This window comes from Talpa occidentalis, unplaced genomic scaffold (assembly GCF_014898055.3).
Source record: "Talpa occidentalis isolate TD23 unplaced genomic scaffold, MPIMG_talOcc4v2.1 talOcc4.15, whole genome shotgun sequence".
Taxonomy (NCBI): domain Eukaryota; kingdom Metazoa; phylum Chordata; class Mammalia; order Eulipotyphla; family Talpidae; genus Talpa; species Talpa occidentalis.
The window spans coordinates 21,416,728-21,438,940 of record NW_023601543.1 but is presented as its reverse complement, the minus strand read 5'-3'; the positions used below and the strand labels follow the sequence as shown (position 1 = coordinate 21,438,940).

Sequence of the window (22,213 nt, the reverse complement as noted above, 5' to 3'; positions counted from 1 at the left end):
CAGCTGTCAACCACTTACTGTCCCCTCTTTGGTTTTCCCGGAGGTTGGGCTGGGATCTCGAACCGAACCCCGGCGTCAGCGTTTAGGAGACCAGAACTCAGAGGAAGCCGCATCTCCAAGACGCCCCGGCCAAGGCCAAGGTTCTTTCCGCAGACTGGCCCTGCCCTGGTGCCCGCCGGTCTGCACGTCCCCGGCCCCGCCGGTCTGCACGGCCGCTCGGGCTCGCTCCGGCGCGTGAAGGGCGGGGACCGGGCCGCGACGTGCTGGAGGAAGTTGTCGGGGGCCGGACACTGGACTCGGGGTGGGGGTGGGGGTGGGGGTGCCAGGTGTCGCGCCCGCGGAGCCACAGCCTCCGAGCCCCGCCCCAGCCCGCACGCTCCCAGGCGGGGGTTACCTGCGGCGGGAGGGGCGGGGCGGGGCGGAGCGGGGCGGGGCGGCCCTTCCCGTCTGCGCCGGCCCCCAGCCTGCGGGGCGAGGGAGCCGGGAAGTGGGAGAGGGAACGAGGGAGGCGGAGACTGCCGAGGCTCCAGCCCGGCGGGGCTCCGAGGCGAGGGGCTGCATGGAGCGGCCGGCGCGGCTCTGCGCGCTGGGGGCGCTGCTGCTGTGCGCCGGCGGCGGCGCCGAGCCCACCCGTGAGTGCGACCGGTCGGGATCCCGGGGCGGCGGTCGAGGGGGCGGCGGGGGTCGCGGCGGAGAGGCCCGCCAGGGCGCCGCCGGGTCGCAGCCGCGGTGGGGACGGACGCCAGGGACAGTCCTCACGCCGCCCTGCCCGGCGCTGGGCGCTTCCCCAGCCCGCTTCGAAGTGGGGGACCCAGGGGCGGCGGGGCTTCCTGGGGTCCCGGGGGGCGGCGGGGCCGAAGGACTGCTGGCGGCCACACTTCCCCTGCGCGCTCGGGAAGAGCCGGGGAGCCTGGCGCCAGGGCCGCAGGGCCGAAACCGAGCCGTGGCGTCGGAGGGCGGCGGGTCGGGACCCCGACTGTCGCCTGAGCGCCCGGAGGGGATGCGGGGCCGGGAGCCGGGGCGGCAACTGAGTTGGGGCGAGCCGGGAACGCACCAGGACTCCTTGCCCAGGACTGCATGGGTCCGGGGAGGAGGGTGGGAGTTACAGGGAACCCCTAAAGATCCTAATCCTTGTAGGAAGAGGACGTGAGAGTCACGGCCTACTCTGGCGTGCAAGAAATCCGTCGGGAAGCCGGGAGCAGTATCCGGCGGATGCCTCCCCCTCTCTTTAATACCCTTTCTATTATTTTGGAATCCTTTTCGATTTACAGAAAACTTGCAAAGATAGTAAAACCAGGCGGAGTATACCTCTCACCCTCTGTGGCAACTTACATTTAAGCAACTCGGTAGAGTTATTGTGAAAACTTGGGGCCTAGTGACTTCCTCACGGACAGCTCGTGAATTGCGTGGCTTTTTGGACATTTTGGCTTTTGGTGACGAGCATAGCCCCAGATTTTATAGGGCTTACTATCACATTGACACCAACACCCACAATTTTCGGATTGCGTTTTCACCAGTGTGTTGCGCTTTGAAATGCTCCTTGAAGTCATTGGGAAACCTTGGTGCCCTCTATTGATTCAGTCAACAAAACATGTGCCACCTGCTCTGTGCCAGGCAGTGCTCTAGCGGCTGAGGACTCAGTGTTGAGAATCAGATCACCTCCTTGCCTTGCCGAATTTGTTTGCTCCTGGTAGACTCAGAGAGGGAAAAAAAAAAGTAACATATAAGGTATGTCAGATGGTGCTAAGTTCAATGGTGAAAAGCCAAAGCTGGGGTTGCCACTGTAGAAGGGATGGGGCAGAAAGACCTCACTGACAAGGCAGCGTTTGAATAGAGACCTGAGGGAGAGTTGGAATTTTCAGCCAATAATTATTGAAGGGCCTGCCTTGCTCAGTCCTGGGTCAGGCTCTGGAGTTCCCTAGCTCCTCGGTGTGTATTGGGTGATCCTTGTTGCCCCCGTGCCTCTAGTTCAGATGGGAAGAGCCGATCGCAATAAGCATATGGGGAAACTGCAGTCCAGACAAGGGAAGGGAAGGGACTTGTCTAGGATCACCCATCTCAGTCTCGGATTTTCACAGTACCAGTCCAGTACCCTTCCTCCCACAGATCTCCTCCCCCACACACCTGAAACAACAGCTGCCCTGCAGACAAGGATGGCAACTCCCAACTTAATCAGCTTGGTAGCTGTGGTTCTTGGTAACTTGATTATTTAGACTGCAGCCACTTTTTTCACTATTACAAATGCTGATAGAATTGCGCTGAGGTATGGTAAAGGAAAAAAGAAAAACAGGGGACTGGAGTCTCAGTGATCTGACATGTTCCTGCTGTGGGACTTTGGACTAGTCATTTCCCTCCCTTATGTGGCAATTTTCTCATCCCTGAAAGGAGGAGGTTAAACTCTACCTTTGAAAGGCCTTTCCAGCTCTTCCAAGTGTTTGGAAAAAACAATTAGGTTCTCAGCTCAGTTTCGTCAGCTTGGGTGGGTAAGCCCGCATTGTGCATGTCTTAGTAACAAGTAGCACTTAATGTAATGTTTATGCCAGGCAGTGTGCTACGTTTTTCACTTAATCTTCACACACAGCCTCTCCTGTAGGTGCTGTTTTAAGCCCCATTTTTTGGACAGGCACAGTTCAGAGATAGGGTGGGGTCGATTCTAGACCACTGTGGGGAAGCAAATAGCACAACTAAAGCAAGACCCATGAAATATTTGGTTTTCCAGTGTTAAAGTATTGTTTACACTACGTGGTAGTTTGCTAAATGGTGTGCTGTAGCATATGTCTTTAAAAATGTACGTATCTGCATTAAATGTGACATAGAGACGCGACAGTAGATTTGATGGACTCAGGGTCGCCACAGACCTTCAATGTGTAAAAAAAAAAAATGAATAACATCTGCTCAGCGTGATAAAGCAAGCGCACTAGCATGAGGTATGCCTTTATATGAGAAAGCTGAGGCACGGTGCGGTTTAAGACCCTTCCTGAAGTCTCAGAGCTGGTAGAGTGGAGGAGCCCGGCTTCTGCTCCGGCAGCCTGAGTCCACAGACCTTGCTCCGGACCTCTGCATTCAGTGCCTCTGGAGCAGTGAGGGGAATCCTTGGCTGGGAGAGGAGCTGGGCACCTCTGAGCCTAGTTGCACAGGACTGGCTGGCACCCATGAAAGTGCATACAGACCATTGTTATGAAGCAAATGATCATGTATTGGAGACTGGCTTTATCATTGCCAGACTGTGTGGTTCAAACAGTTACATAGGCGTTCAGAGGAGAGGAAATGCTGAGGGCTGGTAATTCCAGGAAGAGGTAAAACTTGAGCTTGACCTTCAGGATGGGTGGAACTTGAGTAGGTGAAGGGGTTCTTCCCAGTGGGGGGAGTAGCAGCAGCAGAGACTCAGAACTGAGCATGAGTGTGCTTTTCTGGGTCAGCCAGGGTCCCTGCTTGGCTGGAGGGAGCTTTGGCAAACTTCACTTGCCTTTGAAGGGGCAGGTTGGGGCGTAGCCTAGAAGGGAGATGACAGTGGAGGAGAAGTGAGCTGGGGAGACTTGACTAGGAAAGGGAAATCGCTGGAGTTTGAAGCTTTGCAGGATTCTAGGGTTGAAGGTCTCCACTAGAAAGTTGTATTGTGAATCGCTTTTGTCCAGAGCCATGACTTACTGGTATCTGCTTGCCTGGGGGTCCAGCAGAACACATTAGTGTGATTAGGGTGATTAAGAGACATGTTGCAAGTGAAAATGGACAGAGGGTGATTACTGAGTAGATGAAGGGAAGGAGATGGATGATTCATATGTGATTCTTGCGGTTTCCTTAACTTTTCCCGAAATGTGTCTGCCTCTGCCTCTGCCTCTGCCTCTGTGTTTGAACAGGAGGGAGCAAAAACTATTAGCTAGGCAACTTGCCTTAGTATTAGAAGAGCAATGATTATGTCAGCTCCCAGCTAGAGCAGGATACTGCGCAAGATGACCAGACTCACTCAACGTTTGAAGTTTATTTTTCTTTAATTTTTAATTTTTTAAAAAGATTTATTTATTTATGCATACAAGAGCTGGAGCACAGGCCAGAGGTGTGGGGGATGAGAGGATTCACCAGAGACAGAGTGGGGAGCAGAACAGGCAGACTGACTGAAATACACTGCTGAGGAGAGCAGCAGGCAAGACAGGAGAGGTCTGCTGCGCCATGTGGGTAACTCTCTGGCAGGCCAGGGATGGAACTCGTGCTGCAGAGGCTGCAGATAGCTTCACAGTGCTGTGTTTAACCCCTTGCGCCACCAGGGAGGCCTAATTTTTAATTTTTTAAATTGAGGCAACATTGATTTACACCACTGTGTCTGATTTAGAGGTAGAGGATTACACCTCTTCAGGTGTATGTTACCACACCCACCAGCAAGGTACCCACAGCCCTCCACCATAGTTTTGAAGTTTAATTGGGGGAGCTATTGAGTTCTTCTCACCTTCTTGCTCTCCTTTCCAAAGTTAGTAATCAGCTCCTAAAAATGGGCAAAATTAAATGCCTAAGGAAAACTTATCAGTCAGAAGGGACACTTATTCTATCTCAAAGATTATAAAGCAATTCCATAGAAAACTAAAACAACAGTTTAGAACTCTTTTGTCTATTCGAAAAGAAAGAAAACAAATAGCTAACATTTATGTAGCACTAGCTCCGCACCAGGCACCAGTCTCAGCATTCTATCTGTATTAACTCATTTAGCCTTCACAATAACCCTATATTTGATGGATTATTGTTGACATTTTTTATGTCATAAATGAGAAAACGGAGGCAGAGAGATTTCAAGTGACTTGCCAGCTGCACGTAGTAGCAGAGCTGGGGCATGTAGGCAGGCAGTCTGATTCCAGAGCCTGCGGGTGGCATGACTACCTATGGTGAAATGACTTATCTTACGTATGGGGAGCTGTAGAAGACCTTCACAAGAAGCACAGGCTCCACTTATTCATGTGTATATCTGGAATGTTATACATATAAACACATTTCATATATATTTTAACGTCCCTAGACTGTGTTTAACATTTCAGAGTGAGAAAGATTGTGTGTGTGTGTGTGTGTGTGTGTTTTGAACTATAGGAAGTAGAAAAATCTCAAGAGAAATGGGAGGAAGCACTAGAGGAAAAAAAAAGAATGGCAGATAGCCACAAGTTGTCTGAAATATAAACTAATTAGAAGATCTCACTAAAGGATATTTCAGAACAGATGGAGAAGAAAAATTAAACCCATATGGGAGATCAGAAATAGGGCAAGTTATTGTTCTATTAAAACACTGAGGCTAAATAAAGATTTTTAAAGATCTCAAATTGCCTTAAAAGTTGGGGTGTGATTTAAATGATCCATAAATAGGTAATATTTTTCTTTTCAGGGCTTTAATTTCTTATGGGAGTGGGAGGTGGGTGGGAAGGTGGAGTGTCAAGTGCTGAAGGATCCTGGAGTTTTTGCTACAGTGTGTTTCTGGAAACTGCAGAGTAAGGCAGGTTATCCTAAAGTAGATTATAGTCTTTTGTAAGAACAATGTCTTTATTAGAGCCTCTACACCTGACAAATGATTTGTCCTCAAAAATGTCATCGATGGAATGTGAGAAAGGCCAAAGACGGGATGAATATGAACTTCTGTAGGCTGTCGTGTATAAAGCTGACTGTTAGGGAGAGCCTGTGGGGTTGATGTTTTGGACAAATGCAATTTTTTTTTGTTCACTTAATAGGGAAGGTACTACTGAGTTTTGGCATAGAGTATAAACTGTAACTATTGATGAACTCAATTCATTCATTAATTAAGCCCTTAAAAGTAATTAATGTTTGCCACTTTACACAATTTAGAGAGATTGTATTTTTTAAATTACTTTAATAAGCTATTTTGGAATAATTTTTGATTAACAGAAAAGTCACAAGGGTAGAACAGAGAATTCCTATGTACCCCCTCCCAGTTTCTGGGGGACAATTTGGTAGTCCTGGTCTCCGAAATTCTCAGGTAGCTTCCAAATGAAGTTTCCTTCCCCCACCTTCTTGTCTTTCCCTGAATTTGGCAGAAGCGTTAAAAGATCTTTCCCTGATCTTCCAGCGGGGTCCAAAATAATAGATTCAGTAACTGTATAGTGGAGACAGGTGGGTTTTCTCTAAATGAAGCACACTTTTAAGACACTGGTTCACAGTTTCTCTTTTTTCCTTTTCCTTTTCAGAGTAGTTTAAACCACACTTCCACATGTTTAGCATCAGACCTCAGGGGAGCAACAAAGGCTGTTAAATCTTTCCCAGTACTTCTTGGGAAAAGTTATAAAAACAATAACCAGGTCAACTTAGCAAGCATAATTAAAGCAGAGCTGCGTAAACTCACTCGCAGAACTGCAGACATTGAAGAGATTGTATCAAGGGAGAAGTGGACCCCCAGTGTAGAGAACCCCAGGAAGAAGACTTAGAAATTTCAGAATATACTCTTCTTGAGCTTCACAACAGAGCCAAGAATGTGGCCTTGGGGACACGCTTTCTGGGTTTGCACGTATCTGTCATTTCCTAGTCATGGGATATAGGGCCAGTGACTAGTGTCCCTGTGCCTCAGCCACCTCATCTCGAAAAAGCTGGTAATATCCCTGTGAGCATTCTGCAGATTCTGTGAAGAGTACTTAGAAGTGTCTGGCTCTTAAATATTAGATATTGTTTTTTTTGGTTGATTCTATTGGTCTTATTGTTGGCCTCCAGGACTTGGATTAAATGAACTGTTGGAAACCCTGGCTGATGTCGATAAATCTATTTCTTGTTTTGAACAGAATCTCAGCCCCCTGTGACGAATTTGAGTGTTTCTGTGGAAAACCTCTGCACTGTGGTTTGGACGTGGAATCCTCCTGAGGGAGCCAGCCCGAATTGTAGTCTGTGGTATTTTAGTCATTTCAGCAACAAACAGGATAAGGTAAACTTTCTGGAATGTATAGCATTGATGATATAAAGTGAACACTTGGATTGGAACCAAGAGTACAACAAATTCTAATGTTACTTCAAAGCAGGGATTTTATTATCACTTGTGTCCAAATTTTAACTGGGAAAATTACAGAAAGGCTGTTGACAAAGTGAAACATTTGAAAATCTTTGCTCACTTTATGATAATTATCCAATTGAGATGGCTCTGAGAAGAAATACTTGATATCTTTATCTAGTAGGCACTCGATAATTATGCTAAAGTTGGTTCTGATGTTCCTGCCAATACCTTGTATTGACAGAATTCTTTTTAGTTTCCCAGGGAATTTTCACATGTACTCTTTTTTTTAAAGAGTCATTTTATTTATTTATGCATACAAGAGTTGGGGTGCAGGCCAGAGGTGCGGGAGGTGGGATGAGAGGATTCACCAGAGACAGAGTGGGGAGCAAAACAGGCGGATCTACTGAAATACACTGCTAAGGGAAGCAGCGGGCAAGATAGGAGAGGTCTGCTGTCCCATGTGGGTAGCTCTTTGGCAGGGGATCAAACTCATGCTGCAGTGGCTGGGGATAGCTTCACAGTGCTGACACTTAACCCCTTGTGCCTCCAGGGAGGCCCTTCACATGTACTCTTTTGCTAATCACATGCACAAATAGATATGTAAGGATTATGTGATGCACAAGTAAATGGCCACACAGAACATGAAAATACAAGATGTCTGTGGTAGGTGGGGTTGACTAAGTCTCCTGATGTCTGAGGAAAAATGAGGGAAATTTTCATTTTTTTCAGTAAGATGTAGTCAAGTTAATATTTGTTAACAGGATTATGTAGTTTTGGGTTCTTTGTGATAATCTTATTCAATGGAATTTTCTCTTGGGCCTCATTGGCTTGTAAACCCTTCTAATTGACGTGTTCTTCAAAGCATCAGATCAAAACTGTTTTATATCTTTTTACCTTCTTTAATTGTGTATGTGTGTGTGAGGGGGCGAGGTGGGGATGCTCAGGGATGAATCTGCCCAGTATTTTGAGGAGGCCAGATGAGAAGTTGTTATTAGTGACAATGAGTTGGATTCATGAATTGTGAAATCACTGTGTTCAAGCAGCTTTGGTGGCTGGAAGAGTCAGGAGAATTAGGTTCTAGTTGGTGTACCACTCTTAGCTCCTTCAGTGGCCTGTGTAAGTCACCTGACATCTCTGAACCTTAGTTTTCTCAGCATATGGAGTGAGGCTCTACTTACTTCCCTGGCTTGCTGGGACATGGAAATATGTGAAAACTGAATAAAGTGAGAGTGGAACAGACTCTTTCACTACAGGGAAAATTTGCTAATCTGCCTCCTTCACCCCTTTCCTGTTGAGGTATTTATTACAGTTTAGGTGTTAATTGATAAAAAAAATTGAGGCAAGTCAGGAGTATTTGAATTAGAAAAGAGGTCCTCTAAATGCGGAAACTTGTAATACTTCTAGCAGTGAAACAAGAGTAGAGGGTTCCCCTTTTCACTCTGTTGGCTTCCTCTTGTGCCAAAGGAGTGGCCTGAGGCATTTGGCAAATTTTGTTGGTTTGTTCACCCTTGACAAATTCTGGAAAATTCCGTAAGTGCTTTGCCTAAGTACATCACCCAAATACAGTCTTGAGTCTTAAAGAACTTATGGCCAGGACCAACCACATATATACCTTATAGCCCAGGTGTGGAGTCAGCTCTACTGGCTAGGTTTGTGTAAGTATACTTGTAGGATGGTCACACAGTGATGAAATAGCCTAACGACGAATTTCTCAGAGTATAGCTCTGTGCTTAAGGGATGCAAGACTTGTATCTAATTGAAACCGTGAGGAGCTCACCTTTTTTTCTAATAAGGCCCTTTTCATTAGCCTGTCAGCCATGCTCAAAGATCAGTCAGGCAGATATTGTGAGATGCTAGCTTCAAAATGAGGCTAATTCCTTGGTATACTTATAGAAGTTTAGACTTAGAACTAAATTTAGGAGGCAGTGGCATCAGAATTGGGTTTGAAATTTTCTCTCCTTCCCTTTTTAAGCGGTGTGAACTTGGACAAGTTGCCTAACCTTGCTGAACCTACTTTCCTGTTTGTAAAATGCTGGGGGGAAGGGCCTAATAATCCTACCTACTTCATACCAATGGAGATGGTGTTCCTAATGCACCTGGCACAGAGTTACTTTCAGTAGCTTTTACCCTTTACTATTATTACTCTCATTCAGTTGAACCATATGAAATGGTCGCTTTTATACGTCCTGTTATGTGGTTCAACCTAATATTATCATTTAATCTTGTTCCCACTGCTTTGCCCCAGAAGAGGCTGTGTGGAAACCATAAAGGATGAGCTTTTCCTCAGATGCCTCTTTTAGTCCAGCCGTTTGACATCTTTGATGACTCTCAGTCCTGCAGTTGTGATCAACATGGATTATTCCTCTCAATCAGAAGAGGAGATTTTGACCGTTATAATCCTGAGGTTTCTGATGAGTAGCAGGAGTGATTCCCTTTCCTCTTTCTGTCCTTTCCATGTAGCATTAACATCATCAAACAAAACTGGGTATATTTTACAAAGCATCTTGGAAGCAGTGGCTTTATGACAGTTTGTACATAGTGGGGGACTTATGTGGATGTTTAAAGGTCCCAAGTTAGTAAATGAGAGAAACCCTTGAAGTCATTTTCAATCTTCAGATTGGAGGACCATTCAGATGAGAGACAAGGAATCATAGATGATTTTTTAAAAAGAAAAGATTAGCAGAGGTGACTGCTGCCCACGAAGGTTTTAGCAACATCTAATGATTCCCAATCTGCAAGTAGAACGATCTGGTATCAGATATTAAATATCTTTTATTACTAAGCGACAGGGAAGTCTCTCACTAGGTAAATAAATGAAACGGCCCTTTTTCCATTCTGACATCCAGAGAGACAGGAGCTGAAGTTGATTCCCCTTTCCTTCTGCAAAGGGAAGCTGAAATTTGGGAAGGTGTGATCCAGTGAAGGGAACATAGGTCCTGAGGGGGAGGGATCAGTTCAGGATGCTGGCCCTGGTTTTTGATAAATTTTTGAAGGAACCAGATTCCCTGAGGGGTGAGGATATTGTCATAAGGCAGTTACCAGTGAAATGAGTCACCGTAGCAGCAGAAAGTCACATTGGGAGAAACACACATATCTCATGTAGATTTGCTGGGAGGGATTTTGTTCCTTGTTTGATAGAGAAAGGTACATTCAACTTGGAAATCACAGACACCAATTTTTTTATATTTTTTTCTACCAATTTAATATTATTTATCTTGAACTTTGAAAAAGATTTTTAAAAATTGTCTTATTACCCCCCCCACTGTCTCTTTTCTATATTATTTTGTTATTCATGTGCTCCAAACATAAAGTTTAGATTTAGGTATTAAGGTATTTTTTCCAATTGAAAAAAATCCCATCATCATAAAAATCTTGTAATAAAATTCAGCCCTGTCACGGGAACAATATCTAATATAATAGGACAACTGGGTTTTCCCCATGATTCTAATTGTTGACATTTGATCATGCATTTCCCTCCCCTCTGGCGTCCTTGAAGGGCAAATGCAGGTTCCCAACAATTATCAAGGATCCTTGGATTCAGCACACATTCCTCTGTCCAGGGCCAATTCCTTAACTTTGCCATGAGAACATTGTAGGCGAAATGTTCTAGAGAGCCTTTTGGTGGCATAACTGGTGTGCTCTGTTCCTATAGGCAGAAACCCTATGGAAAGCCAAATGATGTGTAGATTTCTGGGCAAGGATTCAGGAATTAGTTGGGAAAATGTAAAGGGCTATGTAAAGTGGGAGGCCCCACTGAGGGCAAGCACAGCTTTGTCAGTGAGACAGAATTACTCAATATCCACGGAGCTAAATCACCCTCCGTTTTTTCCCAGAATTTTGCTTGAGGATATTGCTTTTTCTTTTCTGCCAGCACTGACCCACCAACTCCGTTCCCAGAGTGCTGTCTTGCCTAGGTCTAAGAGCTGTTCTGCTTCTATAAAGTGATATTTTTTTTTCATGACTTACCTATGGTTCCTTAATTGTTGGTTTGCTGCCTAGCCCTCCCAGGGCATGCCCTCCTGCTCAGCTGGCAGAAGGGCCCCTTAGAGTAATTAGACAGAGGTAACTCTGATGAATTTTCTCTGCGTGGCCATCAGCACGTATTTAAAAGGAAATGCTCTCTCCAACTTGAGAAACAGAAACTGTTGCAAAACAGGAAACTCCTGTTAATCAGGAGCTCTGATTCCAAGCAGCTCCATTCTTAATTCTTCCACTCTGTCACCCAGGGAAATGTTAATTTCCTAAAGAGCCCTTTAATCTCATTATTCTAAATCCTAATGATCAGATTTGTGACTAAGGTCTATATATATGTTGTCTGTAAGTTGACTTTCTATGATTCCACAGAGCTTACCTGCTTTTCAGAATCAGGGCAATGTGCCCAGTACAGATAACAACCCTTAACATTTATATGCATATGCGATAGGCAAAATGTTTAAACAGTATAAAAGCTTTTTTTTTTTAAAGATTTATTTATTTATTTATACAAGAACCGGGGTACAGGCCAGATGCACGGGAGGGTGAGAGGATTCATCAGAGACAGAGCGGGGAGCAGAACAGGCAGACTGATGAAATACACTGTTGAGGGGAGCAGCAGGCGTGACAGGTGATATCTGCCGTGCCATGTGGGACCCTCGCTGGCTGGCCAGGATTGAACCTGCGCTGCAGAGGCTGTGGACAGCTTCACAGTGCGGTGTTCAACTGCCTGCACCTCTAGGGGAGGCCCTACAAAAGCTATTTAATGAGAAATCTTTCTTTGGCCCACAGCCCGACCCCCCTATCTTTCCTCCTTTTCCTCAGAGATGACCTGGGTTACTGGATGCTTAAAGCAGTCCTTTTTACTTTGATCTTGATGGTATACTGCATCTACTTGGAGTTGAATTGTGCTCATCTTACTCCGTTTCACTTAAAATTGCTTTTAGGTAGTTGATGTATTACTATGATAGGTTTATAGGTCAAAGACATTTAAATGTGGGAAATTGTCTTTTACTTATACTGGCATTTTCCCCAGTGACAGTGCTGACAATTGGCGCAGGATAATTCTCTGAGGCGGGGAGGGAAGGCTGTCCTGTGTGTTGTAGGATGTTTAGCAGCAGGCTTGGCTTCTCCCCACAAGATGCCAGTAGTAAGTAGCCTCTTCCCAAGTTATCACAACCTAAGGGGATCCTAGACAATACCAAATATCTCCAGAATTGGGGTTGCACAGTCACCCCATGTTCAGAATCACTGATCTATACCATTTGAGAACTTTCTATTTTTTCCCCACATTTGGGCATGCTAATGTTTTATTACGCAAGCGTTTTTTATTACTCAACGTGTTTGCTACAGCAATGCTTTTTAAATTCCTACGCATAGAAAATTGCTCCAGAAACTCGTCGTTTGAAAGAAGTGGCCCTGAATGAAAGGATATGTCTGCACGTGGGGACCCAGTGTAGCACCAATGAAAGTGAGAAGCCTAGCATCTTGAAGGAAAAGTGCACCCCAGCTCCTGAAGGTAACTACAGAAAGCACTCTCTCTTGGTATTTAGAGAATAAATTCAATTTATGGATCTGCTTATGATTAGTATGCATTAATTCATTCAGTTCTCAAACACTTGCTGAATCTAATAAGTGCCAAGAAGTACTGGCAACACAGTATGAGGGTGTCCCTGCCTTCAAGGTATACACAGACAACCTGAATAATGATGCTTCATTGTTATGCTATAGCACTTAAGGATTTGCAAAATGATGCACATAAAGGCACAAATCTCCCCTAAATCCAGCCTCAGAAACTTGTGAAATGAGCAAGGCATGTATTATCACCCTTATCCATTTTATGAGTGAGTAGCTGTAGGTCTTCAGATTCCAGGTCCGATGCCTTAAAAAAAAACCCAACAAGATACTATCTTACTCATTATATAGAGAAATTAGTTTGATATACAGCTATCAAAGGGAAAATGAGCATGCCGGTTTAGCTCCAACTCAAGACAAGCCACAGGAAAAACTGCCAAGTAGGCACCTTGATCATTATCCCCCAACTCCCTTCTCACCCATCACTCCGTGTCCTTTTCTCTGATGGGCAGGAAGTAGTATGCTGTTTAAGAACAGGGCTACCAGAGCCAGATGTCCAAGTTCAGATTTCAGCTCTGCCAGCTGCTAGTTGCATGATGTTAAGCTGATCACGTAGCCCTTTCTCCTTCAGTTTCCTCATCTGTATAATGGCATGATGATTGTACCTACCTCCCAGGGTTGTTGAGATTATGCCATAGTATATGCTGGGTGCCTAGAATAGTGCCTGTCCAAGAGTAAATACTGTCTCCGTATGATCTGTTAATATCATATTGTCCCTCGGTTGGGAGTTGTTTATATTTTCACATTCATTTTGGACTTCCTTAGTCATTGCCTGTGGTTGAAATATTATGTGACCTTTAACCTCCTTCTCCAGTTAGGAACACAAGAATTAGGGTTCTCTTAGTGATAGTAAAGATTTTTTGTTTTTAGTATCAGCTGGAGAGACAGAGTTGTGAACACATTAGATTTCAGTTTTCTATCCTGGGTGCCTTCTGGATAACATTGAGTGAAGTATTAGGGGTTAGTTTTCTGGTAAATTAGCATGAAGAATCCTCACCATTCTCCATACCCCACAGTAATTGGCTAGTTTGCACTGCAAAGAGAGAAGAATCCTGAACTCTCTGCTGGATATTCTAGGTGATCCTGAGTCGGCTGTGACCGAGTTACAATGCATTTCGCACAACCTGAGCTACATGAAGTGTACTTGGCTCCCTGGAAAGAATACAAGTCCTGACACTAACTACACCCTCTCCTATTGGTGAGTATGTGCAGGAGACTTGTAGGGGAAGGACTCACTGTGATACTGTGATGGTGTTGGAAGCCTTTGGATCTAATCTAGTTTTTTTTTTTAAAAAGAGCTATTGGTTCTTTTCTGCACACCCAAAAGATGAGCAATTCGCTTTAGTGGGAGATGCATCTGCTTTTGGTGCTTACTTGCAAAAAAAAAAAAAAAAAAAAAAAAAAAACTTCTTTAAGAAATAGTTGGGAATCCACAGGATGTTGCAATAAGTGTACATGGAGACCAGAGCTTCTCCCAGTGGGAACATATAACTAGAGTGTAATATTGAAACCAGAAAGTTGACATTGGCACAATCCACTCACCTTGTCCAGATTTCACCAGTGTTACATGTACCCATGTGTGTGAGTGTATGTATGTATGTGCACTGTCTGTGCAGTTTTATCACATGTATAGATACAGAATAGTTTCATTTGAGTTGCCCTTTTATACCCATACTCACCTCCTCCCTTCTCCCTGCATTCCTCTCCTCCAACTCTAACCTCTGGCAACCACTAATCTGTTCTCCATTTCCGTAATTTTGTAATCACAAAAATGTTACTGGAATGGAATCCTATAACACAGAGCTGTTGGAGGCTATTCTTTCATTTTTTAATTTTTTTAAAGATTTATTTATTTATTTGTTTATTTATTCATTTATTCATACAAGCACTGGGTACAGTCAGAAGTGCGAGAGGGTTAGAGAATTCACCAGAGCCAGAGAGGGAGAACAGAGCAGGCAGAAGGAGTGAAGTACACTGCAGAGGGGAGCAGCAGGCAGCAGGAGAGGTCTGCAGGCCATGTGGGACCCTCCTCCAGTGGCCGAGGAGCAGCCAGGGATCGAAACGGCGCTGCAGAGGCTGCGGGCAGCTTCGCAACCCAGCGCTCAACCGCTGCGCCACCGGGGAGGCCCTGGAGGCTATCTTTTTAAACTGCACAATACACTTAAGAGCTATTCAAGTTGTTTTGTGTGTTGATAGTTGATGGTTCACTCCTTATATTGCAGAATAGTATTCCATAGTATAGATGTACCATTTTTTTGAGCCATTCATTCCTTAAAGGATATCTCAGTTGGTTGCTCTAAATATTCATTTCTCTGAAATAAATGCTCAAGAGTGCAATTGCTGGGTCATATGGCAGTTGTATATTAGTTTTAGAAAAATCTGCCAAACTCTCTTCTAGAATGACTGTACCGTTTTACATTCCCACCAGCGATGTATGAGTGATTGGTGTCTACTATGAAAAAACAATTGTGCGATGCCCAGGGTGAAAAAGTTGTTTAGCTCCCCCCAGAATAACTTATATTTGATATTTGTGTCTATTGCTACAAATTGTGTTAACTTTCTAAATTAATATTGAAATCATTTCCTTATTTCCTTTTCCTTAGAGCCTAGAATTATTTGCAACACAGTAAAGGAGACAGGACCAGGTTAAACAATTTCATTCACTAAAATTATTTAATACATATTGTGGTATAGTACTGAAAGGGTGGCAGAGATGAGAAACATATCTCTTTACTCCTAAAACTTAAAATGTAGATGGTGAGACAGCGCTGGACACAATTACCTATAGAGGCACATCCCAGAGATTTTGCAGGCTCGAGTCCTAGCCACCATGATAAAGTGAATGTTGCAGTAAAGCAAGTCACGTGACTTGCTTGGTTTCCTAGTGCATGTGAAAGTTATGTTTGTGTTAGCATGTAGTCTATTAAGTGTTCAATGGCTTTATGTATAAAAAATAATATATACCTGAATTTTACGTAACAACACAATTTCACTTTAATAAAAAATTAAAATAAAACAGAATCATAGATTTAAAAAACAGTGTACATACATGACTTATTTAAATGTGACGTAAAGACACGAAATGAGCTCTTGCTATTGCAAAATTGGCACTGATAGGCTTGCTTGATGCAGGGTTGCTGCAAACCTTCAATTTGTCAAAAATGTAATATCTACAAAACACAATAAAGCAAGGTGCAATAAAGTGAGGTGTGCCTGGATAAATATAAGAGCATGATGAGGCTTCCAAATTATAGACAGACTCTTGTGAGAAGCTAGGAGGAAGCTGGGAGAGGTGGCAGGGGGAGGGCTGCACAGATGTGGATATTTCTTAGGCACTGGCCTCTGGGAAAGCAAGTGCTGAGGAACAGGGCTATTTAGTCAGTGATACCAGGGTGGGGAAGTAGGAGGTCTAGCATAGGCAGTCTGCTCTCCATGAGACCTTGTCATCCTTTCTGTCTTTAATTGAAATGGTTTCTGAGAAAATGGGGTGTGGAAGGCCATGTCCCGAACTCTGAAGCTACAAGATAAACATGGATTGTCCATCTTGCCTGATGGCCTGATGAAAGTAGTTTTGGTATATTTAAACACTCATGGCTCTGTAGGGGAATAGACTGCAAAAATCATGTAACTTTTTTTTTTAAAGATTTATTTATTTATGCATACAAGAGCTGGCATACAGGCCAGAGGTGTGGAGGGTGAGAGGATTCACCAGAGACAGAGTGGGGAACAGAACAGGCAGACTGACTGAAATACACTGCTGAGGGGAGCAGCGGGGGAGTCAGGAGAGGTCTGCTGCACCACGTGGGTAGCTCCTGGGCCAGGGATCGAACTCTTGCTGCAGTGGCTGTGGATAGCTTCATAGGTTGCGTCTTAACCCCTTATGCCACCAGGGTGGTCCATGTGACTTTTTGAACAAAAATCTCCAAAGCTACCTCAGGTTCACATCCACTCTCTGTCCCTGTTCCACAGAACGCTGCCTGCAAAACTGAGACGTGCTGCAGGTGAAGCCACATGGCCCTTAAATTGTGGTTCAATCTCAGGGAGGGTTTTTTCTGATAGAAATAATTCTCTTTCGAAGTTTTATCATTTCACTTGCCTCCTTGTGCCGCTTGACTCTCCTTGACTCTCCTTGACTGAAAACCCTTGGGTGGCTCCCTGGTGGCTTTGGGATAAAGCCCAAAGTCCTCAGCGTGACAGACAAATCCATTTATGACCTGGCATCTGCCAGTTTTTCAAACATCAGTCTCCTCTCCCTCCATGTTTCTCTACCCCTCTTGCATCCTATGGTCTATCCCAACCTGAACTGCTTTCAGTTCCTCAAACTGACTCTTCAAACACTCTGAGTAGTGAAATTAGCCACAGCCAAGCAGAATAGTGAAAGCTATCTGTGTCTCCTCACACCCCCTGCTTCCCCTTTCACCTGGATGCCTCTTAGTTGCCTTCTTATCTCAGCTTAGATCACTCTTCAGGGAGCCTTCCTTGGCCTCTCACATCTCTCAAGATTCGTGCCCGGCAGTGTCGTCCTATAGCACCTTGCACTTTCCCATGTCGTTGGTAGTACTTAGTAAGTTGTGTTGTCATTTCCTGTTTGCTAGTGATAGCCTCCCCAGATGGCCCTCTCCCTTGAGAACAGAACTGTGTCTTGCTTCCCCTAGTGCCAGACTCAAGGTAGGTGCTCCAGAAATCACATTGGAGTGTTTGGTAGATCCCAAGCTAGAGAACATTTGGAACTTGGGGTGAGTGACAACTTACGATGTGTAAACAACTGAGAAGGGATAGAATTTGGGGATAAGAGAGGACTGAGTAGCTCTGACTCCCCAAAGAACAGCTATCGAAGCTAGAGGAGATGTTACTAGAGACTTTTCAGATGTCTTTCAGGCAGGTAGCCCCCCTCTGTTAAGTTTGTTGTTCTCACTCCTTACTGGTAAATCACAAGGAAAGCCTTTAAAGAGTATGTGTGCATGAAAGGGCAGGGAAAGAAGGGAAGAAGTCTTAAAACTACATCTTATCCCATGGCTGAGTGTGCAGGAAAGGCACCCAAATGTAGGAATCAGGGTGGCCTAGTCCTCAGTGTTCTTATAAGACAAAAATAGGGAAGTGCTTGAGGTGTCAGTCATTGCAGACCATGTTGTAGTGCATGTTGCAAAAGGAGCGCCCCTGCTGGGTGATGGAATTACAAAAACCCAATTTGTACAGCATTCCTTGTCTTCTGGCTGAAGTAATCCTCTTCCAGGTTGATACAGAGTCTTTGCAGACGGTGCTTGGGTTGGCTTTCAGCCCTCAGTTGACACTTTTGTGCAGAGCACAGTCTATAACTATTGGGGGTAACTCAAGAATCCATCCCCAGAGTGGGGCTTCACAGGCTCCTGAGTTGGGGTGGGGGGACAGGTATCAGGGACACTTCTTCTTGTCATTGGCATTCCCGGAGCTGGTCATCGCCAGCTTGGGCTCTTCCTGCAGTATAGCACTGTCCCATCCAGGAGCCACTATTTACATTTTAATTTCTATGAATTCAAATTAAGTCAGATGAAAACTTCAGTTGCTCATTCTTACTAGCCAAGTTCCCACATGGGCTAAGTGGCCAGTGGCTCCGGAATGGGACAGCACAGATATTGAACATTTCTCTAACCGCAGAAAGTTTGGGAATATATTCTGTATCTCTGCCCTCACTGATCTACAGCTGATTCTATTTTGGAGCTGCATGGCCTGGGCTCACGGCTTGGTTCTCTTCCCTACCAGCAGTGTGATTTGGGCCAAGGCTCTGTTCTCTCAGTCTCAGTTTTGTAATCTGTAAAGTAAGAAGCAATAATAGTGCCTACTTCTCAAGGGTGTGGTGAGAACTATTATTGTATGAAAAGTGTTTGGTCTTGGACCTAACTGCTAACATGCAGAGAAGGGGCAGCCCTAATGCATAATAACTGTATAGTAGTGCCTGCCTCACCTGGTATCTGAGGTTTCGCTTTCCGAATTTTCAGTTGCCCGGGTCAACCGTGATCTAAAAATAATACTTACAATAAAATATTTTGAGAGAGAGAGAGACACCACACTTACATCTATTTGATTATTAGTTATCATTGTTAATATCTTACTTGCCTCATGTATACATTAGACTTTATCATAGGTATGCATGTTTAGGGAAAAGCAGTATATATAGGATTCTCTACTGTCTGCAGCTTCAGTCCTCCACTGGGGCCTTGGAACATATTCCCTGTGAATAAGGAAGGGCTATTATATATATTTTCTTCTTCTTACTTATCCCTACTCCTTTGCACATGTAGCCAGTGCACATTACTGGCCTCTTCCCCCACCTCAAAGAATCTGCACCTAACCTGTGCCTCTTCCCTCCCTGCTCTCCCCTAGATAGAGCCTTTCCAATCAAAACCACAAAGTGCTGAGGATCAAGCACTGGGAATTGGTTTCAGAACCAGTTTCCATCACATCAAATGGTTTCCCTAATCCCCAATCAGAAAATGGTCATTTTGAAGCCCCAGGACAGTGTCCTGTGGGACTCATGGGCTTTGAAATGAGCCTGACTTTAATAACTACAGACTAGCCGTGCCAAAGAATTCCAGGGAATTTTCTTACCACATGAATCATCTTCAGAGTTGAGGGAATAGTCTTTAATTTGTCCATTTCCTCCTTGTGTTTGCAATGTGATTCTGTGGAGGAATTCAGCATGGACTTTTAACAACAGCACCTGGAACGCCTTCTATTTAGTCCTTCTCTAATCTTTCACAAAAAGTCTGAAAAAATGTTGTCTCTTCAAAACCCATATTTACCTTGTTATTCTTTCATTTAAATGACAACAAATTTTAAAAAATTCATAACTGGGGTCCATGAGAATATATGAAATAGGCTGGAACAAAGATGAAAAAGAAATCTCCAAAATTGCCCCCTGGAGGAATTCCTTTCATTATTTGAAAAAAAAACTAATTTCCACCTAGTTTTCCTTTCTTATGTAACAAGAACTTCACAAGTTTCTTCAGTTTCTGTCTGTGGGTGGAAAACATTCTAAGCCTTCTGATCTAAAAATTAGTTAGGGCAGCAAGTTAGTTTTTATTTCTTATTATATTTTTTAAAAGATTTATTTATTTATGCATACAAGAACTGGGGTGTAAGCCAGAGGTGTGGGTGGTGAGAGGATTCCCTGGAGAGAGTGGGGAACAGAACAGGCAGATGTACTGAAATACACTGCTGAGGGGAGTGGCGGGCGAGGCAGGAGAGGTCTGCTGCGCCATGTGGGTCACCTCCCTGGCCGGGCATCAAACTCGTGCTGCAGTGGCTGGCAGTAGCTTGATAATGCTGTCTTTAACCACTGTGCCACCAGGGAGGCCTAAGTTAGTTTAGTTTTTTTTTTTAAAGATTTATTTATTTTTACACAAGAGCTTGGGTACAGGTCAGAGATGCAGGGGGTGAGAGGATTCACCAGAGACAGAGCGGGGAACGGAACAGGCAGACGGACCAAAGACACTGCTGAGGGGAGCAGTGGGCGAGGCAGGAGAGGTCTGCTGTGCCATGTGGGAATCTCCCCGGCCGGCTGGGAATAGAACCGGCGCTGCAGAGGCTGTGGACAGCTTCACAGCGCTGCACTCAACCCACTGTGCCACCAGGGAGGCCCCTAAGTTAGTTTTTAAAAGACTGTTTTCACTCATGAGCCACAAGGGTGACCACTAAGAGAAGAACCTTAAGTACTATCTCTTAAGGGAGAAGAGTATTTTCTATATGGAAACATTTCCTTGTAAAGTCTTGAGAGAAGTAAATGCATTAGATCTGAGTTTTTTTTTTTTTTAAGACTACATACATAATATCCAAAAAGATTAGGTTACAAGGCAAATGGAAGGGAGAAGACATTTGTAAAGACACAAGTGGGTAGAAAGAGCTGCCAGACTATATGTTTTAAAGAGGCATTTTACGTTTACAACAAAATTGAGAGGAACGTACAGAGATTTCCCCTGAACCCTCTGTCCCCACACATAGAAGGCCTTGCCTGTGATCAACACCTTCCACCTGAGTGGTGCATTTGTTACCAAGGAGAAACCTAGATTGACACGTCAAAATCACCCAACGTCCATAGTTTCCCTGAGGGCTCACTCTTGGTGTTGTATATCCTAATTCAAAGGGTTTGGACAAATCATAGACAGTGTTGTCACGTCCCTAAAAATCCTCTCTGCTCTGCCTATTCATCTCTCCCTTCACCACCCCTGACAGCCACTGAGCTCCACTTTCTCCATAGTTTTGCTTCCTCCAGAATATCATATAGCTGGAATCATACAGCACATAGCCTTTCCAAATGGGCACCTTTCACTAGTAACATGTATTTAAGATTCCACCGTGGTTTTTTGAGGCTTGAAAGCCCATTTATTTTTATTTTTTATTTTTTTAAAGATTTATTTATTTATACAAGAGCTGGGGTACAGGCCAGAGGCGTGGGAGGGTAAGAGAATCCACCAGAGACAGAGCAGGGAGCAGACAGGCAGAAGGATCGAAATATACTGTTGAGGGGAGTGGCGGGCGAGACAGGAGAGGTCTGCCGCACCATGTGGGAATCTCCCTGGCCTGTCAGGAATCGAACCGGTGCCGTGGAGGCTGCAGACAGCTTCACAGGGCTGTGTTCAACCTGCTGCACCACCGGGGAGGCCCCCCATTTATTTTTAGGGCTAAATAATATTCTGTTGTCAGGATGTGCCACAGTTTATTCATTAGTTCACTTTCTGAAGGACATCTTGGTTGCTTTCAAGTCTTGGCAATTATGAATAAAGAATAAAGCTGCTATAAATATTTGTGTGCAGGTGTTTGTGTGGACATGTTTTCAGCTCCTTTGGGTAAATACCAAGGAGAAAGATTGCTGGATAATGTTTGCTTTTGCAAGAAATTGCCAAACTATCTTCCAAAGTGATTGTATCATTTGGCATTCCCACCAGCAATGAATGAGAGTTCCTGTTGTTCTGCGTCCTTGCCAGCATTTGGTGTTGTCAGTGTTCTGGAGTTTGGCCATCCTATTAGGTGTGTAGTAGTATCTTCTTGTTTTAATTTGCATTTCCCTGATGACATCTGATGTGGAGCATCCTTTCCCATGTTTATTTTCCAGCTGCATATCTTTGGTGAAGTGTCTTTGACTTATTTTTTAGTTGGGTTATTTTTTTTTTCTTACTGTAGAGTTTTAAGAGTTTTTATATATTTTAGCTAGTAGTCTTTTATCAGATGTCTTTCACAAATATGTTCTCCCAGTCTATGACTTTTTCTCTTTCTCTTGACATTGACTTTCGCAGACTGTTTTTAATTTTAATGAAGTCTGTGTTATCAATTTTTTCTTTCATGGATTGTGCCTTTGTATGTAAAAAATCATCACCACCATCCCCAAGATCATCTAAGTTATCTTTAAGGAGTCCTTTAGTTTTGATTTTACATCTAATATTTTAGTTTAGTTTGGTGAAGATTATTACTTCTGTGAGTAGCTTCATTTTTTCATGTGGATGTCCAATTGTTCTAGGACCATTTGTGGAAAGGCTGTCTTTGTTTGCTTCATTGAATTGCCTGTGCTCCTTTGTCAAAAGTCCATTGACTGACTTATGGGAATGGATCTGAATTTTAAAAAAACCCAATTTGCAGCAGAATCCCCCTTGAGTTGCTATCAAAATGCTG

At 44.1% G+C, this 22,213-nt stretch overlaps 1 protein-coding gene across 1 annotated transcript in view; it reads left to right on the top strand.

Moving 5' to 3' along the window:
• The first annotated feature begins 559 nt into the window (after positions 1–559).
• IL13RA1 (interleukin 13 receptor subunit alpha 1) overlaps positions 560–22,213 on the top strand; it is a 50,632-nt gene continuing 28,978 nt past the window's right edge. Inside the window, exons 1-5 of the mRNA XM_037511602.2 lie at positions 560–632; positions 6,759–6,898; positions 12,317–12,455; positions 13,649–13,769; positions 14,188–14,198. Coding sequence (XP_037367499.1) covers positions 560–632; positions 6,759–6,898; positions 12,317–12,455; positions 13,649–13,769; positions 14,188–14,198 — 484 coding nt within the window. The remainder of the gene's footprint in view (positions 633–6,758; positions 6,899–12,316; positions 12,456–13,648; positions 13,770–14,187; positions 14,199–22,213) is intronic.